This window comes from Mastomys coucha, unplaced genomic scaffold (assembly GCF_008632895.1).
Source record: "Mastomys coucha isolate ucsf_1 unplaced genomic scaffold, UCSF_Mcou_1 pScaffold23, whole genome shotgun sequence".
Taxonomy (NCBI): Eukaryota; Metazoa; Chordata; class Mammalia; order Rodentia; family Muridae; genus Mastomys; species Mastomys coucha.
This window is the reverse complement of record NW_022196906.1, coordinates 16978892-17001810: the sequence shown is the minus strand read 5'-3', so window position 1 is coordinate 17001810 and position 22919 is coordinate 16978892. Positions and strand designations below refer to the sequence as shown.

Sequence of the window (22919 nt, the reverse complement as noted above, 5' to 3'; positions counted from 1 at the left end):
ATCTGTTGCCTGCCTGCTGCCTACCATGCTCCTGGCCATCAGTGGTGGGCATGGACCCTAACACTCTAGAACCGCGAGCCTCAAACTGAACATTTTCTTTCTTAAGTTGCCTTGGTCATGGTATCTCTTCACGGCAATAGAAAAGTCACTAAGACAACTACCTGTCCACTTACATAAGGCATCTGATTAAAAGCACACATTTCCTAAGCGGACAGACTTCGAAAAGCATAGGAAAATGTAGGTTTTGTTATTTGTAAAATGGAGGTAGAAACAGTACTTAAGCTATCTATCTCCAAGGCCACAGCCATGATTAAATGGGAATGCCTGCTGAGCACTAACTGTTAGCCGCAGGACTGTTACTTTCAGAACCATGTCCTTAGATCTAGGTTTGAAACTGGGTTTGAAACCTGCTTCCCCCTGAAACAACCACCACAAGGAGCATGCTCTGGTTTCCAAGCTGCCTAGTATTTCTCCATAAATAAGTGCATGCAGAAGAGCACCCACGAGGTACTTAGTCCTGTATGCATCTATGACTCAAAGAATTTCAGAGTTTTTGTTTAATGGACTCTGGTGAAAAACCTCCCATCCTCATTTTCTCTCTTCCATTCTGAAATGCCTCTTCGAAGGACCTTATGAACGATTATAAAGAACTCTGTAAATGTAAGCAGCTCTTCCCGTCATTCTCAGAAAAACCATCTCAGTCCCCTAACCTTTGAAGTAACACTAAAACTTAAGAACACCGAACAAATTAAAATGACTGAACTGTTTTCTCTGGCAGCCTTGGGAAGGATTAGCTAATCTGAAGGATTTACTGCGATCACTCAGACTGTCAAATGACTACTTTCCTGCCTCTCAGAGATTGAAGAGCACATAAAAACAGACTGAGTACTACATAAAAATGGACTATATACCTATTTTAAAAACCACTCGTTGCGAGGGGAGTGCCATCATATGACACTTTTATTATGGTTTGAAGGAAAGGAAAACAGCATTTTTGTGAAAATGTAAACCTTCTTTTGATGCCTTAAGAAGTCATAGATAGTCATGTGATGCCACCCCCAAACCAAAGCCTTCTCAGCCGTGTGTCTGTGGGGCTTGTGGGTCCTTACCAGTTCCTGCGTGTCTTCCTGTAGTGGCAGGAATGCTGCTTCCAGAATAGCAGTCTGGTCAGCGCTCAGCCTCTGCCACAGCCTCATTAGCAAGATCAGCAAATGAGTGGCACTCTTCAGGCCCGCAAAGGACTGCAACAGCCTATCTTGGTTTTCCTCGACCGCATCTGCTAGAGCAATCACCTGAAGAAATCACAAACTTTGGTTAGGGACAATTTCACAGTCCTGGAGCCCGCGGTAGACTTCGTTCGCTGTGCTTCTGTTTTTCTTTCAAATAGCTTGACGAGCTTTGTCTTCTTCCACAGACACAAGTTACATTGAGTAATACCAAAGTCATCTGCTAGCTTCCTTCCTTGGGAAAATGCCCCAAGTAATTCCAAATCCATATGACCAGGGAAGAAAATATCCACAGAGTTGGCTTTATAGGGACAGTGTTCCGTGTGTGCTTCACCACAGGAAGAGACGCACTCTTAGAGAGCAAAACCATTTCAGTCTTCTGTAATTAGCTATGGAGACTAATCAATGAAACTGAAATCAAAATAACTGTATTAGCCTTTGTTTTAAAGAACTGTCACTTTTTCAGAGCTTAACTCTTTTAAATTTGTCTTTATAGATTATATGGCACTGAGATAACCAATGCTTCTCTAACATTTGTAAAAAGCCAAACAAGATTCAAATATCTGATTAGTTGAAAACTGTCATTTTTAACACAAATGTTAGCCACCAACCCACAGGGCATTGAAAAGCAGCTCAGGGTGTGTTAGGTTTGCAATGCCAAATCTACTTAGGATAAAAATTGGCAGGAGTGAATAGAATCTGCCCTAAAAAATTCTCTTGAAAAATCTTGTGGAAAAAGGAGCTAAAGCAACAATTGGGTGGAATATCCAAGTCTGCCCATCGGTGCTTGATTCTATTTTATTTTAATGTCTTGGTAAATTCTGCGCTCATTAAAAGTAATGAACTGGCTGCCCGAGAGAGACTCATGGCGTCTATAGTCCCCAGGACAGGAAGAGCCAGCGCTGGAGCAGTAAGCTCCTTCTCAAACACTCGCCAGCTTGAGGACTCGGACGAGATTCACAAGTCTGGGGCAGGCGATCCTCCGTTCAGTGATATGTCATGGCTTATTGACACTGGCCCAAAGGGCTTGTTAAAGCACCATCATTCAAACAAGTAGAGTCTACAGCTGTGTGGTCTCTCAAATTCATGTTGGGAAAGGGGCTCCACAGGGATAGTCACCAGAGTGTCTGAGAGACAGCGGACACAAGATGTGAGGGAGAGGCAGGCAGCACAGCTGATCCCTGCCTGAACATGCCATTCACACCAGGACTCTTTGCCACGTGATCAACACCTTAAAGGAGTCACAGAAGCCAATTACAGTCAGTCAGCTCTCTAGGGAGCCAGTGTCTGAACCAAGGCCAGTAGCACATAAAACCATGGCTTCCTGTGAGCCTAGGACTGTGCTTTCCACTAGCATGCTAAGAAGGAGATGGGAGCTCATGGCCCACAGGACCTCATAATCGTTTAAAAGAAAGCATACATACAGAACCAATTAGTGGGAAGAAGCACTGTTATAATAATGTCTTAATTGTGCAGAAAAGAAAGTGTAAAAGAAGCTAGCAAGGGACCGATTACAATGGACCAGAGTTAATATCCCTGGGGCCTCTTTTACTCAAATGGGGTTGGAGCTCATCCCTTTCCCATTACTTTAAGAAGTCTCCTAGAAGAAGCAGGAGAGGCAAGACTGCATAAATTGTAACACCTGAAATCATATGCACCCTGACCATGATCACAACTGACTCCTGTTAAAGTCTGAGCTTACAGTCTCTGTCTTGCTGTGAATGGTAACAATTATGCATCTTTGTGGAGCTATGATACTGGAAGGACGTGCTTACTGGCAAAAGTTAAACTTATAGAGAGATCGAGGTCATAAGCGCCCGCTGAGTTCCAGGTATGTGCAGGAAGTCTGCAGAGTGCACTGTAGGGAAATCACAAGTGACAGATCTAATCTCTACCTTCAAAGAGTTCTTACTAAAGAAGAAAAATAGGGTGAGGGAGCAAATATTGACCGCATAAGGGAGGCCCTATAAACCACAAAGAAGACTGTATTGGTGGCATGATTGTTAAAAAAACGTAGCCCCCCCCCCCCAATTAACGGAACAGAAATGGCGTGCTTTGGCTTCCGTCCTGTGCCATGTGATCAGTGTCATCGGTCACTTGTACCTACTTGACATCATTTCTCTTATACAGAGGAGAAGACAGAGGCCATGCTTAGAAAGGTCCCTGAAGTCATCCGGAAAATGGAGCATACACACGGGCAGAGGAGGTAGGTATATCCAAGCACATGAAATGCTTTTAGACTTGCATTTAAAATTGACCTTGACCATATAAAAACTGCTAGTTAAGGCTGACATTAATCTAAATGTTTACATTTTTCCTACTTAAAAGATATAAAGCAGAAAAGAATTAAATCAGAAATTGTGAAAGGCAGGCCACTGATGACAGGAAAAGCTTTTCTTTTCTTTTCTTTTTTTTTTTTTAAAGATTTTTTATTTATTATATGTAAGTACACTGTAGCTGTCTTCAGACGCACCAGAAGAGGGTGTCAGATCTCATTACGGGTGGTTGCTAGCCACCATGTGGTTGCTGGTATTTGAACTCTGGACCTTCGGAAGAGCAGTCAGTGCTCTTAACCCACTGAGCCATCTCGCCAGCCCAGGAAAAGCTTTTCTATTTGAGTAGCTGTTCTAACACCTTTCTTTCGGCCTGAGTGAGAAGGACCTGCCACTTTTATTGCACTGAGATCTTCCAGTGAGGTAGCCAGTTTAACTACAGTCCTATCTAGTAAGTAAAAGAGCAGAACCAAGCACTAGCGTCCATCTCGTCCAACCTGCTTGAGACTGTAGGCACAGAGATGAGCATCCTAACTGCAGCTGGGCTTGAAGGCTTCAGGGAGGAGGAGCATGTGGAAGGGAGGCACACTGGAGCTTGCTTAGTGAGCCCCTCCCAGATGAAGAAGAGGATCCAATTGTTCAATTTTCAGGAAGCTTGCAAGCCAGTCATTTCATATGGCCATTACTAAGAATTACAGGACTTAAACTTAAAATAAATTAGAAAAAAAAAACAGATTAATAAATACTCAAAACTCATTACTTGCTGCTGCTATGTAGGTCTTGCGGTAATCTCTACTTAGTTTATCTGTCTTTGGTTAACACTTCACAGTTAGAAGCTACTGCCCATTTCTTCCAACTCTATACTCAGAGACCTTACATGGTCAGCTTGAAATCTGCTACTGGAATTATCTACAACAGAAAACTCATGGAGTGTTAAGAGGCGTATTAATGATTTATCTGCACAGCACTGAGAAGGCCTCAGTGGTGAGGCCTCACTGAGGCCTCCCCACACACTGGTAGTGAAGAAGGGGCCTTTAAAAGCAGATAACTCCAACAGAGAGGAGACTGCTTGAGGATGCAGTAATCAAGAGGTCGGGCCTGGGTAATGCTCAGGTGGTGGGCAGGCATTAACCTAACTCTGAAAGCACCAAGTATTCCAAGTATCCATGTTAGTCAGTAAAGCACCACCAGGCAGAACAAACGTGTGTGGCACTCACTGGGACACTGGTGAAGCTTCTAAGCATGTTCCTTCCTACCAAGGGAAAAGTCTCACTAAGTGTAGCGACATGCCAGTTCATGGCCCCACCCAGCTTGCTAAGCACAGCTGATGTGAAAGAATGACGTAGTGAGACAGCAGCCCAAGCCACAGGATCTTTCCAGAATAAGGCCCAGGATACATCAATCTAGGAGAAGCACTGTCTCTCACTGTTTCAGTCTCCCTGGACGTATTTCTGAGCCATTGTGGAAACAGTCCGTTATCCTGAAATGGTCATAAAAATTGGAAAGAAATGGGATAAACAATTCCTTATGTAAATTACCCCCAAGGAAAATCTTCCTGACCTACTGGCCAGCATGAAATACTAAACAGATCTCCATGTTCTCAATTTAGTTTTGCATGTAACAGCCAAGTTTACTTTGTTCTCCACGAGAGCCAAATGAGTTAAACAGAATTAGCATATTAAAAAGAGTTGGAAAAACTAGACCCATCAAGATTCAGATCTGAATGACCAAGGCCCAGAAGATCTCCCAGATCACCTGGAACTGAGAAATGAAGCCAACCAGATGCTAGAACTTAACATTTGAGGAAGAGTGGGGTTTTTGGTTTTTTTTTTTTTCCGAGCTCATGACTGTCTGAGCAAGCTGTGTGTTCCCTAGTGTTCAACAGAACTACAGAAGGGAGGCCTATAGGAAACAATAAATGCTAACGACTTCAAGCGCAATGTGCTGATGGCCTTTGTTTTGCTTTTGCAAATTGATGGTTTCCAAATAAAACAGAGACCCCAAAGGACATCTCTGTCTGATGGCCATATCAGTTGATGCCAGAGTAATAAGGCAGAGGCCCAGGGAGCTGCAGGAAAACACTCAACTCATAAAGCGAGTGTGAAATTAATCCCAAATACTTCCAGCTGCCAAGACAGGCTCTAAAATTGGTTACAGGAAAGCAGCAGCCGCAACAACAGAGTAGACATGAATCATGCTATGTGAACACGGACATGTCCAATTTCTCCACCTAAGCTAGTTCCAATCTGCTTCCACATCTCATGTGTGGCATGCAGAGTCCTACTGTGCTGCTGTGGAGACTGACTGTGATCCAGGAGGCATGCTCAGAGCTGTTAGCATCCATCACTCAGAGACAGAAACTGCAGGCAGTCTCCACCCCACTCGCTCTCCATTTCCCAATGAAGAGTTGAAGGCTTAGAGTCATCAGTGCACATGGGCCAGGGCAATGAGCAAGGGTAGAGAACTGCCAGAATTCCAGTTGTGCTTGCTGCCTTCTCGGCAAGTGCCCTCTATCTGCACAGAGACACGAATATCCACATGTGACCCCACAGAGCCAGCAATGGATCCTCCTTCGATAATGTTAGGTAAGCACTGCTCAGATATCACACCTACCACAGGCATGTCCTTTATTTATGTCTTATATTGTTGGGGCTTTCCACACAAGATAACTGAGGATGGTTGCTTTCTTCCCAAACTGGGTCAGCACTGCCCAAAGTCACATCATAAGGCAGCAAGTTCATGACGTGTAAGAATTCGACCTTAACACAATCTCGTTTTCTCTTAGCAAAGGGAGTGGTATACTCTATCTAGCTCAGAGACGTGAAAGTTACACAGCAGTAACCCTGCAGGCTGTCTCCTTTAGAGAAGCTACTTCCCAGCAAAGGATGAGTCATCTGTTTTTCTATAAATCACAAGTTACAATGTTTTCAACAGTCTAAACAAGCCAGTATCTGTGATAATTGTCAAGATTTCACTGAAGGCTTTCTAGGAACCAAACACAGGCTGAAGTCTTTACAGGGATTAACCCATTTAATTCTCAAAAACAACCCTTTGAGGTAGGTGCCCTTATTGACCACATCTTAAAAATAAGAAGAAAGAATTACAGAAAGGATCAAACAGCAAACAGCAGAGCCAGATTATTTCATATCCAAGCCAGAGATCTCACCACAAAACGCTGCCTGTGCTGCCCGTCTACCTGCACCATGGCCTCACAAGCAGTCCGTACAACAAAAGCCATCTGGTGTCCCAGTCGTGCCTCTCAGCTTGGCTGGACTTCTGATAGCAACATGGTTTGGAGTAGACCTATTCTAATAACAGACCAACATAGATGAACACATTAAGACACTGGAGCTCCACATGACCCCCGTGGAAGGCCATGCTGGGACACACAGAGCCTGGGAACCAAGCAGACAGGCCCTCCCCACCCCAGACTCAACTGCCTCCATGCCAGTCCTCTACTCCCTCTCCCCAGCAATGGAGCGCTTTCTTTAAACCAGGAGCCAAAACAAGTTGGTTCGTGTCCACTATGTCGCCACAATGATGAGAGACGTAAAAGAAGTGTTCATCCATCAACAGCTAATACCACTAATGCTTAATGACATTCAGAATGTCAGAATAGCTGTGTAACTTTGGAGCCAATACGGCTTATGTACAAATATGGGCAGAGCCAACTACAAGCTGTACAACTTTTACCTCCCTCAGATTTAGTTTACTCACCTACACAATAATTCTCAATAAAAATTAGTTAATATCCCTTCTATTCATTTCTAATTTATTTAGCTTCTATTAACTCACCCCATAAAGTCTAGGTATAACAGGCAAATTATTTTTATTAGACAAATAATGGCATTGAAAAAGGTGGACTTATCTGCTAATATGTAGAGCACAGGATCAAGTCCCCTCTCCCAAGCAAGAAGAACAACTGGTCACCGCTTTTCCATGCTCCACCCTTTGTGATCACTCAATAGGACAGTCTTCATTTTGTAATTAAATTTCACTAAGTTTCAAATTAAAATGTCATGAGACACTGAATCAAATATACTACTAAAAGCTATGAAAGTCAGATGTATTGGATCCCTTATTTTACTCTGTTACACTTCTATTAAAATATGAAGATGGGCTGGAGAGATGCTTGGCTGTGAGGAAGAGAGGGGCTGGAGAGATGCTCGGCTGTGAGGAAGAGAGGGGCTGGAGAGATGCTCAGCTGTGAGGAAGATAGGCTGGAGAGATGCTCAGCTGTGGGGAAGACAGGCTGGAGAGATGCTCAGCTGTGAGGAAGACAGGCTGGAGAGATGCTCAGCTATGAGGAGGACAGGGGCTGGAGAGTAGGCACAGCTGTGAGGAGCCCTTGCTGCTCTTACAAAGGACCAGAGTTCAGTTCCCAGCACCCCCACGGGAGGGCTGACAACCACCACTAACTTCAGGGAATTCAACATCCTGCTCTGCCTCTGTGGGCACCCACACAATAAGGATGCAATAAGGATGGAGTTTACTAGAGCTCAATGTTTACAGTGGCTGTAAAGATGCAATTTGTATCCAAAAGCATTGTTCTCTCACCAAAAGAAAAATTAAATAATATTCAAAAAAAAGAGAGAGAAAGATCATATATGTCAAAAAGGCAAGGTTTGTACAGTAAGCCCATCCTGAATCTATTGCCTATATGCATTCATTACACTTTGAACTCCTGCACAGAGTAAAGCCAACCCTGGGAGTTTTATTATGAAGGCATAGCAAGGATCTAATTTTTCTTGCTATTGTTAGTTTGTTTGAGACAGTCTCTCTCTCTATTCCTAACTGTCCTGGAACTCACTACATAGACCAGGCTGGCACTGAACTCAGAAATCCGTCAGCTTCTGCCTCCCGATGATAGGAATGCACCACCACACTGAGGAAGAATATAATTCTTTGCCACTTTTACTGCTGCATTAGTTCACATACAGAGAATAAAGAACGGATTCCATTCTGCAGCATTGCTAGTAGGGAGACTCCTGTAGCTCTCAGGTACCACAGAGCTTACCATTCTAAGCCTGGGATTAGAATACATTTTTCACCATGACCATTTTGTGTGGCTAATATGAGCAGAAATCAATGTGTATGTCTCATTATAAGCTTGACTCACACATTCTATATCCATAAAATGATAAAGAAACAGCGTAGCAGTTAGGAGCAGCAAGCCATGACTGCTGTGACCCTCGAAATCAAGGCGGCTCTTGCCAGGATTAGAATTTTCCCTGATGCTAATCTGTACTTGCCAAATGCCTTGAAAATTCACATAAAACTCATTTTAGAAAACAAATTATTCCTGAGAAACTTCATTACACTTAAGAAACAACCCCCTCCTCCTTTTCCTTTTAAGTGTTCTGCCCACAAGAATATAAAGGTAATCTCTGTGGGGACATAGCTATTGGCTGAGGCACTTCAAATGTATACCATTGATACATAAAAAATGTTAAAGGAGAGAGGCAACTAATTTACAAGTGACACAAAGAATAACTCTGTTATTTCTGCACAGCTTATTCACCAAGTAGACATGTAACTGCATCAGCTGAAGGGAAACTGACTCCAAAGCCCGTCTCATATAAAACTAAAAATACAACTGATCTCAGGCCTGATTACAATTTTTACCTCCCCACCTCTCCGCCCCCCCGACGGCTGGACAAAGTTTTACCTCTTTCTATAAAATGATCTACCTACAGCCAAGTGAAACCCAAATTTAAAAAAAAATAATAATTAACAGAATCAGGTTGTAAAAAGACAAATGAATATTTCCTGGGCCATGCTCTGTCACTGAGCACATTGCTTAGTGCGGCAGGAATCTATGGCTGGCAATGGCAGAGCTCATTTTACAAGCCCTGGAGAATGCCACAGTTATCTCTCTCCAAAAACAACATCTACAGGGCCTGAGCAGCTTCTAAGTTTAGAATGCTTCGGGCAACAGTGTTCTAGACAGGCATGTCTGTGACTAGGAAGCCACCCACGCAGCATGGAGCACCACAGTCCATGAAGGGGAGCAACAGTGAGATGAGGAGCTGGCTGACTGGGTGTCCCCAAGTTCCCCTTTACCTAAGGCACTCAGTGTTATGATGAGTTCTACATGTAACCAATTATAGAATGCTAGTGATCCACTTCTGACTGCAAACAAAAGAGCCTGGAGACCCCGTGCTGCTGGTGACCATTTCCTCAGACTTCCTGAAATGAAGCAACATTTACATACATGTACACATCTGCACATGTGCACATACACGAAACCCCACACACACATACACAACACACACTCACATGTAAATAAGCAAACAAAAATAAGTCTGTGAAGAGGGCCTGGTTCTTTGAAACACTTGTGGTTTTTATTTTGCTTTTTAAGGTAATAAAAGACATATTTATACCCTTACTACCTAGTAGAACAGGCTTACGACTAGAATACATAGAAATAATATATATGTACATGGACTATGTACATTTGTACATGAAATATGTCCATGGAATAACACAAGGCAACAAGTAGGATCGCTTGGTTTCATGTGGCAAGAACTAGGGTAAGAAGAGCATTTCCACAATCATGGCCTGTTGGAACACTTCAACTGGAAGAGGCCCTGCTAAAGATGCCCTGTGCTTAATCTACACGCTTCCAGGCCAGAGGCTGCGATGTTACCAGCTTTACCTCCCACAACCTCTGGCACATAGTAAGATTTTCATGAGCAGTTGATACTATAAAATAAATAAGAACTTGCAATGACTCTGTAACATGAGAACATCCAAAAAGATGGTGACTTACTAGGGCACCATGTAGAACTACTCAAGGCAAGTTTACCTTCCAGATGAACAAGATCAAGTCTGTTATGTTTTAAAAATGTTTGTAGGCTACATGATTGATTAGGCTGACTGTATCTGTAAATAACCAGGATCAACAACATCTATACCTCTACATGCAAAGCTTATCACAGATTCATCCAAGTCTTTACTGCTATCACTGCTCTGTAGACTAAGAGTCTAGGTAAATCTTTATCGCTGGACTGCCTCAGCAATGGCAGGAGGTACACAGCATCTTGTGCTCTACACTAGGTGCCATTAGCTATAACAACCAAAGTCTTTCCAGATGTTGCCAATAGTCAATATCCTTCTCAGAACAAAATCACCCTTATTGGGACCCTCTGGTCCAGAGTCCATGTTCTTATACTCAAAACACCTTTGATTGCTATCAGCAGCAGAGCCTAGAGTCAGAGCAGAAGACTACAAACATTGACATTCAGGTACTTGGTATCTCAGTCAACACTGGAAACAATGAAATGCCAAAATGACTATCACAAATGTGTTTGGGTGGATATTAGAAGTTTTATAATTATAATTATAATTACAATAAATACCAGACTAGGTCCACTGACAAATATGCCATATTTTCCTTTCCACAATCAGGAAATATTAATCCAGTAATCCACTGGTAGGGTGGGTCCAAGTCTTAAGTTTAAATAACCATAGGTATTGCCTTTCGGGAAGTCTCTTGATGCTCATCATGATGCTAGCATTACTTATACAAATAATTTAAGAGTTACACATTAATTATATTGCCAAAAGCACTATACAGTATTGAGTCTGTGAAACAAGGTGGGGTGGTATATGTGACTTAGGAGCTGTTAAGCCTTATCAAGCTAATAAAAATAAATAAATGTACTATTAATAACATAGCCACTTACTATATATACCATGTGCCAGACATAGACTTTAGAAGTCAATAGAGATTGCATCTGAATCTTTTTAACAACTCTCTAGAAAATTATTATTTGTGACTAAGCAAGACAATAAGAGTCAGAGAGATTAGCCAACATGGTCAAAACCCTATGTCAAGGCAAAGATTCAAATCAGGTCTGCCCCAAACCTACAAAGCAGAAGTCCTTCTCATAACACCATACTGCATCCTAAGATATAGACACGGCAGACAGGCAGACAGGCAGGCAGGCAGGCAGATAGGCAGGCAGGCAGACAGACAGACAGACAGACACACACACACACACACACACACACACAGAACAAGAAGGGGGAAGAGAGAGTGTAATCTATGTTTTTTGGGGTTTTTTGTTTTTTTTTTAAAGATTTATTTTATTTATTTTATGTATATGAGTACACTGTAGCTGTACAGATGGCCATGAGCCATCTGTGTGGCTGCTGTTGAACTCAGGACCTCTGTCGGCCCCATTCGCTCCAGCCCCGCTCACTTCGGTGTAATTTACTGCAACTGTTTTCAGACACACCAGAAGAGGGCGTCAGATCTCATTACAGGTGGTTGTGAGCCACCATGTGGTTGCTGGGATCCGAACTCAGGACTTTTGGAAGAGCAGTCAGTGCGCTTACCCGCTGAGCCATCTCACCAGCCCGTAATCTATGTTTTTAAGATGTGGTAAATTCTACATTTATTACCAGGGTCAAGTGGCAGATTCTACAAATGAACTCCCCTCACCAACTGACTGCATGGGGGATTGCATGAAGGTGAAGAGTCCAGAATTTTTTGCATGTCTCTCTTTTAAACAAACCCACACTGGGGTGCACAACTGCTTTTGTTTCAGAAATGTTCTCATGTCCTATGCATTGCTTTCTCTGACTTTCACCTTCCTCTATGCTATATGGTGGCCTTGCCACCATTTGGGTCTGTGACCCCTGCAGTGATCAGGCACATCAAATACTAAAATAAGTGAACCTATCACAGATGAAAAACCAGATCCCAGCTCTTGCCATTCAGCCCTAAGAGGCTTCCGTGATCTCTTTTTGCGTTAGTTTTCTCTTCTGTAGCAGAAGGGTTTGTCACAAGGATGTCAGTCACAGTGCCTAGCACATAGTAGGCACACAACAAACCCTGGCTTGATTGCCATTATCTTAGTCTTTGGTGCTGCACAGTCACAAATTCAACCAACATAAACTTCATGAAAGCAGAACAAAGCAAAAAAAAAAAAAAAAATCACATACCTGAAAATAATAATGCCTTCCATTTGCCTTCTCGTTTCTTTTTATATAATTTGACCTTAGTGTCTTATCATGGGATAGATTTTCAATATAAAATAGACATTATTTACTAAAATATAGCATAACACTCACTCTCTTACAGCAGCTATATGCCCTCCTCTAGTGTGCCCATTACATTTAGAATTATGCATTTAATGCTTCCAACTCTATGGAAGCAGAGATGGCTTATCTGTGTATACTGTGTCTCTAGAACAACACTAGTGAGGGCCTAAAACATGGCCTGCTCCCGAAACATCTGTCCAGCTAAACAGAATTACTCTCATCTAGCACATTCCACAAGGGTGGCTTGCTGGCTGTCCTTGGCAGAGTCCTCTCAGAAACAGGGCTGGTACTGAGGGGACAGGGAGGAAGGGCCAGGGGGTGTAACTTATAAAATGTACAAAGTAAGATGACCTCCAAAGTGAAGGGGGTCGGTGCTGGACCTTGGAGCTCAGTTAGAACAGATAACACTCGTTTTTCTTTGGAACTTTGTTTAGTGTTGAGATGTCAAGTTCTTCATCCATTTCCCAGAAGATGGCTGCTCTGAGCAAACTTCCTGGCTGCCTGCTGTGGGCTCCTCTCCTGAAAAGATGTTTCCCTACCCCACCCTTCCACCTGCCAGAACGTGTTCCCTCACAGGAACTCCATAACAAAACTGTGTCCATGGATCTGCAGTGATGAACTTGAGACTCCACGCTGTGAGAATCTTCACAACCACACCCTGTTCCATATCCAGCTGGCCAACAATATGTTCTTTGCTCAAACAACAAAACTCTCTGGAGCCAGTGAATCCACTTTGGCAAAAAGTTTTACTTATTTTTAAAATAATGCTACTTTCTTGTTTTTTGAAAAAGTAAAACAATGTATTCTAAAAAATGTATTTGTCTTTCTAAGATTGATTTACCTTAAGGGGAGCATACCATATGCACATGTACACACACACACACACACACACACACCTACACACATAAATACACATGTTCACATATACACACATACACACATGCACATGCATATGCACTCACATATACTGACACACATTCTCACATATACACATAACACACACTCCCACATATACACATATACATTCACATACATACTCAAAAACACACATACTCACATGTACACATGCACTCATGCATGCATACACACACATGTGCACTCACATATGCACACATATACTCACATCCACACCTGCACACACGCTCACATAAGCACACACACATGCGCTCACACACTTTCCCAGTGTCTTCAATAAATAGTGATTGAGTATTGCCTAGTATTGTGCTATAAGACCTTAGGGAAAAGCAGGACTGAAAGTACAGCTGGAACTGCTGGAGATGTAAGAAGGAGCCACTGGACAGTGACATGTTTCATTGTTACAAGATGATTTTTAAATACTCTCTTCTTCTAAATGAATTTTGATTCAGTCAAAAGATAGCAGGTAACTGTGCAAATTTCTAATATAGACCAAAATGTGGTTTTAAAAATTGTATTTATTAAATTATTTTGTATGTGTGTGTTCACGCACGCCATGTGCACAAGTACCTATAGAAACTAGAAGGCCCTGGATCCCCGGAACTGAAGTTACAGGTAGTTATGAGCTGCCCAAAGTGGGTGATAAATACAAAACTGCATCGTCCTTTACAGAAGTATCACATGCACTCAGCTGTCCAGTCCCCAAAATACTTATAAGTTAATATTTTTAATTATTTTTATTTTTGAAATTATAATTACATGATTTTTTTCCTTTCCTTTTCATCACCATGACCCTCCCATGCACATCTCCTTCTTCTTTCAAATTTTTGGTTGCTCTTTTTGTTAATTATTGTTACATACATATGTACGTACATAAGCATGCATGTATGTAGTCCTAAATAAATGCAACCTGCTCAGTCCACAGAGTGGTAACAAACTGGTGAGCTCTTCCCTGGGAAGACCGCCTCTCCTGCTCGCGATATTCCTAAGTTGCCTGTAGCCCTAAGGGCGCCGCAGTGGCATGCATGCCCTGGCGGTCACCAACAGCGCTGTTGTTGGACTCAAGACCTACTTGCCAAGAGGAAACTCATACCCACCACTTGAAACCTATCCAACTACCACAGTATATGAAAGGAACAGGAGATGAGAAGCTAGCTGGCTGGGTGTCCCAAGCTCCCCTTAGCTAAGGCGGTCAGTGTTACAGTGAGTTCTACATGTGACCAATTACAGCATGCTAGTGATCCACTTCTGACTGAAAACAAGAGAACCTGGAGACCCCCATAGTGCTGGTAATGAAAGTGAATAGAAAAAGCCATTTAAAGCTCCAGGTTATGAGGAAGGAATGTAAAATGCCAATGTCGTAGTCAGGATTTCTATTCCTGCACAAACATGACCAAGAAGCAAGTTGGAGAGGAAAGGGTTTATTGAGCTTACACTTCCACCCTGCTGTTGATCACTAGAGGAAGTCAGGACTGGAACTCAAGCAGGTCAGGAAGCAGGAGCTGATGCAGAGGCCATGGAGGGATGTTCCTTACTGGCTTGCTTCTCCTGGCTTACTTAGCCTGCTCTCTTATAGAACCTAAGAGTTCCAGCCCAGGGATGGCACCACCCACAAGGGGCCCTACCCCCTTGATCACTAATTGAGAAAATGCCCCACAGCTGGATCTCATGGAGGCACTTCCCCAACTGAAGCTCCCTTCTCTGTGATAACTTCAGCCTGTGTCAAGTTGACACACAAAACCAGCCAGTACAGCCAAGAACCAAAAGCAGGTGTTAAACTAAAATTTCAGGCCCAAGCTTTTGCTTCTGCGGTGCCGAGGATGAAAACATGTCACTCCTTACATACAAGGTACAGGCTAGGATGAAAACATGCCACTCTTTACATACAAGGCACAGGCTAGGAAAGAAAGAAAGCACGTAGCCTCCAGTGTGGACATCGGAGGGTATGGTGAAAAGGCGAACACACACACAGCACAGCGGGGCTGATGTGAAAGGCGGGGCAGGAGGCTGGATCAGGGCGGAAGCTTGCAGCTAATGGACAGTTACTCAATAAAACGGAGTCACCTGAGTTGCAGCTCTGCTTCTCTAAACCATGCCAGTCTTTACTATTCCAGCCTGAATTTGTGTGATTCCATGTATAGCTTGCTGTCTATCACATTTCTTACACTCGAGGCTCATGACCCCTGGGCTGTGATAAGCGGATGCTATCCTACCTCTCAGACCAAACAGCAAATGTTCCCCGACAGTTGAGGACAACAAGTTTGAGAAACGGCAGAAGCCCCTACTGGCCTCTCTCACCAAAGCCACTGGAGATCCAAGGAGATCCAAAATGAGAACATGGATGACGAGGAGAGAGAATTGGTGCAAATCCCTTCTCCAGCAGCCAACACCTGCCTAGAACTCAATATGGTGCAAAGGTTGCAGGCTTTGACTCCAGTCCAAGCTCTGACATCTCACCTTATGTCAAATCTGATTTTCAAGAAAACTCTTCTCATCTTCTAATGCAAAAAGTGACAAAGTAGCACTAACTTACCTCGTGGTTATTGTGAAGGCCAATTATTGTAATGTGGGGCTAAACATTAATAAACCATCAGACATGGTACAAAACTGTAAAGATTCCAGAAGAACAGGGTCTCTGAATATTCTTCACTAATACTTTCCAAACCAAAGCTGGCTGCTCAACTTACTTACAAGGGAAAGAAATAAAATGTGCAGCATATCTGAAAAAAGTAACATCTGGAAGAAATTACACTTTTAAAAATGGGGAAACCAATGCATTATGATGAATCCTAGGCATATGTCCTAATACAAAGCATGCTGTACGGAGCAGATCTGCTACATGATGCAAGATAGAGTGAACTTTCAATAGCCACAAAGCAAGGCTCGGAAGACTATTTTATAGAGAGGACCCTTGCTTTCTGGAATGCTGGTGGTACAATCTAGCCTGTAAAATAAGCCATCACCAGAGCTTGTGACATTCATATGATAAAGACACAGATAGGTGAGACACATGTGCTGCACAGAAGACAAGTTGGCTAAGACAGGAGAGCTCCTGCAAGCATCAGGCACTGGTCTTACAGGGAAGGAGACGCTGTCCTGCCCCAGAGCCTCCTTTCACCTGAGTGGCCATGTCTGCAAGGGCAATGGCTTCCTGCCACCAAAAGTCAAGCAATTTTCAGCACATGGCAAAACGACATCGAGTCGCTGGCTTCTCTATGGATCAGGAACAATCCTGACTTTGTTCTCCAAATTTACATTGCTGTCACCAACCTATGACTTAAAATTCCTGAGTCCAAAAGGTAGACTAGCATCTCTGAAGGTGCAAAAGCTATAAAATGGCTTAACACTGCAGGCTTATTCACTCCGAAGTGACTCTTAGCAGGACTCAGTGCAGCAAAAAAGTTAGCAGTCGATTTAAACAAATCACATCTCTATAGCGTTTTCTCAGGAGATTCTCAGGGGCTGTGCTTGACAACCCGACCATGAGGAAGCCATGCACGCCCCGCTTATGAGTTTGAGAAGCAGTGACTTTCTTCTAAGACAGCCCCCTACTAACAAAGAAAAACCAGGTCAGCTTGCATGATTTCAACCAGGGAAAGACATGCTACCTGGACGACGTTGACAGAGTGTCTCAAACAATCTGGTTCAATGACAGCCTTTATTTCTGAAGACAGACGCTGCTCTGCGTATTCTCCCACCACTTTACCACCATCTAAAAGGACATTAAAAAGGTCCATTTCCAAAGTTAGGAAATCGGGCTTCAACCCACCATTGTGTGGTCATAAGAATTATACCAAACTACTCGATGAGTCATCAGGCCCTGGAGTCAATCAGCGAACGAATTCGTCATTTTTCCTCTTTGACAGAGGTGACTGGCTATCCACACCACAGCAAAATAACTGGCAAGAGCGGGCAAGGTTGGGACAGCAAGCCAATGATGGCCTTCTTAAGGTTCACACCTAATCAACTGTTTAATTTGGGCACTGAATGAACAGCCAGTTCGAATGCATTTCCCCTTTCCTGGCATACATTATATGATGTCTACTATATAAAGACCCAAGAGAAAAATTCCCTCTTGGACCTTAGCATTAGGAAAAGTCAATTTGCCACTGAAAACCAAGCAACAATAACACAAGATATGAACATGAACAAAAGAAAAACTAGCATATGCCTTTAAATGTTCTAGCATGTTCCTTTAAAGACAATAAGAATGTTTCAAATGACTATGGCTACAGCTTTGTATTGATTGCAAAGAAGTCATATCTGTGGCCCATACCTATTATATTGTTAAATATTATCCAGTTTTCTCTTATCTAGACTGCTGGAGGCTTGAAAACTCTTTCTAATTTTTCCTTTGCTGTGGTGTAGATTTTTCTGGATACCACTGGATGGAGTTTGCTAACTGACAAGTTCTGGCTGAACTTAAATGTCTTGTGTCAGGCTCTCAATTTAGCTGAATTAATATCACTGCCTATTTAGGATTCGGCTCAGTAAGCCATATTTCTTACCTTGTCACACTTCATCATAACATTAATGACAAATACTTGTTGAGAATAAACTATCTTCCTGATACTTTGTCTCAAAAAGAAGATTTTGTCTTCAAAACTTAAAGATATCGCTCAACAAAACCCGTTAAGATGGAACTGATACCTTGTTGGGGGTTGGTGAGATGCTGCTATGTACACAAACTCTAAACACTGGGCACCAAGACCTGGGTGCCCATCAGGAGCAGGTCCTCATATACACCAAATAATGCTACATAGCATAGTTTATATAAACTTTGCTCCCCAATTTAAAACTATTGGTTAAATAAAAGTGGGTACAGCCAATTACTGGGGAGAATTTCCATTACTGGGCTGGGGGTCACAGGTAGGGAAAAAGAGAAAGAGAAAAAAGAGGAGAAATAAGACAGAGAGAAGAGATGGCCGCCATGAGGCCAGATGGATCATGAGCATGTGGCCAGAGAAGTGGACCCTGAGGACATGCTGATGGATCAGAAATAACCCAGGTGAGACTCCAACAGCAAGTACTTGGGGAGCATTAACCAGTCTAGTGTACAGAAAAACACATTGGGGATAATGCCCCAGTGATTGTGCTAGAGCTGGCTTAAAAATACCTATCGGGTGCTACCTGGCCCAGGCAATTTATAACTAATAGAGTTACTAAATAACATTTAAAAATACCATTTACAGACCCCTCCCCTAAACAAAGGTGAGTAGCACATGCTACTGAATCTAATGATAAAATCTCTACAATTTCTTATAAACAGCCTTGACAGGGTTAAGTAAGTGAAGGATGTGGTTGTTAGCAAAGCTACACTGAAGGTTGGAGAAGGTTACCTCTAATGGATGAACACAGTGGCTGCAGGCATGGGGTAAACGCCATTAAGGACACTGTTGTAGGGCCGATGGCGTGTTTCCATACAATGGAGACAGCTATGGCAAACAAGTGGAAGATAGCTAGAAAGTTATGAAAAGTTTACTTATGGCGAGACCCAACGAATAGTACAGGGTTAGAGTTCAATGATTTAAAGGTCCACAGCAGGGCTCCCCGCCCCTTTCCGTCTCAAATGGGGGCAGTATGTAGGGCTACTGCTTCTCTCTTCACTGCATCTACTAGTCTGTAATATCTCACTGTAGCAGAAAGCCAGTAGAGAGCCAAAAGAGGGCTTCAGGCTCACCATGTTAGGGCATAGTCCCTTGTGTCTTGGTCCCATGTGCTTGGATAGAGGACCATGGCAGTGAGAATGCGGGGCCAAGGAGGCTCTCTTCACTTCATAGTGGACAGGAAGGGAAGAGAGGAGAGACCGGGAGACAGCTGTGACCTTCAAAGTCCCACTCCCAGTCATCTACTTATTCTAGCAAGGCCCCCACTGCCCCATATGCCTATCACCTCTCAAAAAAGCATCACCAGCTGGTGGCCAAGTGACCAACACATGCACCTGCTGGGGACCTTTCATATCCAGACCACAGAATAGCTGGTAAGAACTTTCCACTTAGGTCAGTCACCAAACTGACTGTTCTACACCAAACTGACTGTTCTACAACAAGCTATCAATTATCAAACATGTCAGTCTATTTTTATGTGATTTCTAGAAGGAAACAGACATTTATTCTTCATTTAAATGTTGGGATTTGCTGGGGTGATGGCTCAGTAATACAGGAACCCTCAGCACTGTAGTTCAAAAGGCTGAGCGTGCCTACATACCCATGTAACCCAAGCCCTGTGAGGATAGGGACAGGAGGGTTGCCAGGCTCGGCTGCGAGCCTAGCTCCAGGGTTAGTGGCAAACCCTGACTCAAAGAAGTAAGGCAAAGAGCAATGGAACAGGACACATGACCTTTTCCTCAGCCCTTCATGCAAACATGGGAACATTCCATACTCCCACAGCCCCATATGCACATATGCTACACACAATGCACATATACCAAAAAATAAAGTCCATGACTTATTCAGGCTAAGGAGTGAATATATAAATTCATCTTCCACAGGAGCTGGCATGCTATTCAGTTCCTAAAATAGGGAGTCTTAATACACTCTATTCAAAGGAATAAATAAATATCATTTGGAGAGGTAAGGCATATATGATACAAACAGGAAGACTGCCCCCTCTGAAAGTCATCATGATTCAGATCTATTTCTGTGTAAGTCTGCAGAACCTAGGAAATGCAGCTTTGGCCTGTATAATCTCAGCTGAGCTGAGAATGCATGGTTTCTAACATCTTAGCAGATGAATTTTAGGCTGACGAAAGAATTGTTGTATAAAATCAGTAATTAGGGAAAGGAAAGACCAGTAATTAGAACTTCTAAAACATACTACTAAACACAATCGTACTTCCAGGATATCCCTTCTGTTTCAGATATACAGTGGAATGTCCTATTTTAAGGCATAGGTCATGGCATTCCACCTATATTATTAGCTAAATCTAAACAAGCAGACCACCACAACTAGGAAATAGAGGCCTTTCCCTGTGGATTAAAGGATGAGTTAGGACCAAAGAGCTGATCACTATGGGACATGCCAACACCCACAAGAGGGATATTCTAAGACACAAACAACACATACCAACAAACAGGGAGACCTCCAATGGAAACACAGCCATCAACAAACAGGGAGACCTCCCCAGTGCCACTCAGCAAGCATGTGAACATATGTGGCCCCTCACCCATGCACATCTGAGCAACATTAATGGAAGCTAGTGTATTATACAGAGCATGTGCATGAACATGTGCACACTTGCATGTACACAGCACATAGAGACGTGAAGTTGAGGAAAGGGGTGTGAAGAGGGCATATGAGGGGAGTTGGGGAAGAATGGTGACAGGTTCGATTTCATGGTACATATGTATGAAATTAATCAAAAAAAATAATGTACTAACTAATGACCAAGAATAGCAGCAAAGCTATTGATAACACAAAAAGCACAATGACCTTCAGGTCAGGACATATGGCAGACACACAGGTGGCACTTGTCAGTAGTACCTTCTCATTGAACTTCTCTGCTATTTATACTTAGTTACTATTGATTCTGTGCATCCTCAAACTTAGCCTACACATGTTTGTTTGCCTTTTAAAGACACGGCCTCATATAGCTCCGGTTAGCTTCAAAGTTGCTAAGTAACTGAGGATGCTCAGAGCTTACCCTCCTGTCCCCACCCTCCAGGTAAAACTACACCCTCCTATACTGTGATTTACTTTGTTGTAATTTGCTTTCCTCTCTAATGTTCCCTACAAATACAGACTCTGATTTCTCCTTCTGGATGGAGTCTTGTAACAAAATTAGTAGAGTCTTACACAAAGTAACAATTTGTTGTTCCTACTGCTGCTGCTATTAATGATACAAATAAGTGTTTACTGTGACAAGTAAATCCCTGTCCTAGTAAGAGTTCAGACTCATAGGAGATCATTCATAGTTGCTTCCCATCACTCTAAGCCCCTTCTACTTACACGGAGTCCTTCCTGAGGCTCTCCTCTCTGCTGAGCACCACTGAGAGTCTGCCTGAGGAGTGCAGAGCACCAAGCTGAAGGCAGCAAGCATCACGCCTGATGGTTTCAATCTCTCAAAGACGCACTGGTTGCTGCATTCCTCACTCGGTTTGCTTAGTATATCAACTTCAGGAATATCAGTTATTAGTGAATGGATGGAAAAGCACAATCAACAAAATATAAACCACATAAGGAAAATACGAAAGCATCACACTTAAAGGGCTCCAAAAACATCAACATAAACTTTACTTTTCTTGGCTATCTATAACAACTTATAGTGATGGCTGTGAGGGACTGCCCTGTCTGGCCGTGGTGGGAGAGGATGCACTTGGTCCTGCTGTGACTTGATGTGCCAGGGTGGGCTGGTACCCATGGTGGAGCTCCCCTTTCTCTGAGGAGAAGGGAAGGAGGGAACAGAGGAGTGGTTAGTGAGGGAGGGACTCGGAGGAGAGGAGGGATAGGGCATAACTGAGATGTAAAGTGAGTGATAAATACATAAATGGAAAATCATAAAGATTCATGGTCATTTGAATAAACATGCCAAAATTCATGCAGAATGAAAAAAATCAAGTTTATCCAATGAAAGGAAAATTACAAATGCATTTTGAACACCTATTTCTATTGTTCTTACTAAGGCAAAGCTAAAGTAAAATTATACACTCTGGACTAAAGGTGTTCCCCTTGACACCTATCTAAAATTCCTACTTTTTCCCTGTCATCTTTAACTCCATTGCACCTCACACCACTACTAGTAGAGTATTCTGTGAGAAATGTAACAGTTACTAGGACCATGCCAACCTCACATGACAAAAGTACAGGGCCTTGCAATCGCTTCCCAAGTGCATAATCAAATTACAAATATTGATATACTCCTAAAAACCCTAATTTTTCCTTGAGCTTAAAGCCTTGTAACCCTGGCCCCAAAATGAGCCTCCAGGATTGAGAGTCCTCCTGAAACTGACATTTGGTATGTTTTTACATATTTTCCTAGAGGAAAGACCCCAGAGTTTTCAGAGTCCCCCTGGAGTCTCTGAGCTCATAAAGGGTTCAAAGCCATGAGTTTGATATTCCCCTCTCAGTGCCTCAATCATATTTTAATGGGCCATATCCACTATTATTTCACAGACACGGGATTTCTAGCAGAGTCAAAAAACTCTGCCTCTGCCTCAAAGCAGGAACCATGATCTCTGGCACTCAAAGATCCTAGCCCTCAATGTTCATTGTTGAGCCCATTCTCCACCACTCCGCCTCACCAGGTTCTTCTGCCCATGTTTACTGTAGTATATCTGTGAGCATCTGTTGCTGATAAAACACCATGACCAAGGTGATTTAGGGAAGGAAGATTTTATTTGGTTTGAGGTTCTAGAGGGTTAGAGTCCATAATTGTGGAGACGGCACAGCAGCAGGCAGAGCAGCAGGCAGAGCAGCAGGCAGAGCAGCAGGCAGAGCAGCAGGCAGGGCAGCAGGC

The 22919-nt window shown here is 42.9% G+C and overlaps 1 protein-coding gene across 12 annotated transcripts in view; it reads right to left on the bottom strand.

Annotated features, from left to right (window-relative positions):
- Bbs9 (Bardet-Biedl syndrome 9) overlaps nucleotides 1–22919 on the bottom strand; it is a 409213-nt gene that overhangs the window by 80551 nt on the left and 305743 nt on the right. For all 12 annotated transcript variants that reach the window (XM_031345633.1, XM_031345628.1, XM_031345629.1 and 9 more), the window contains one exon: nucleotides 1110–1292. In XM_031345633.1, coding sequence (XP_031201493.1) covers nucleotides 1110–1292 — 183 coding nt within the window. The remainder of the gene's footprint in view (nucleotides 1–1109; nucleotides 1293–22919) is intronic.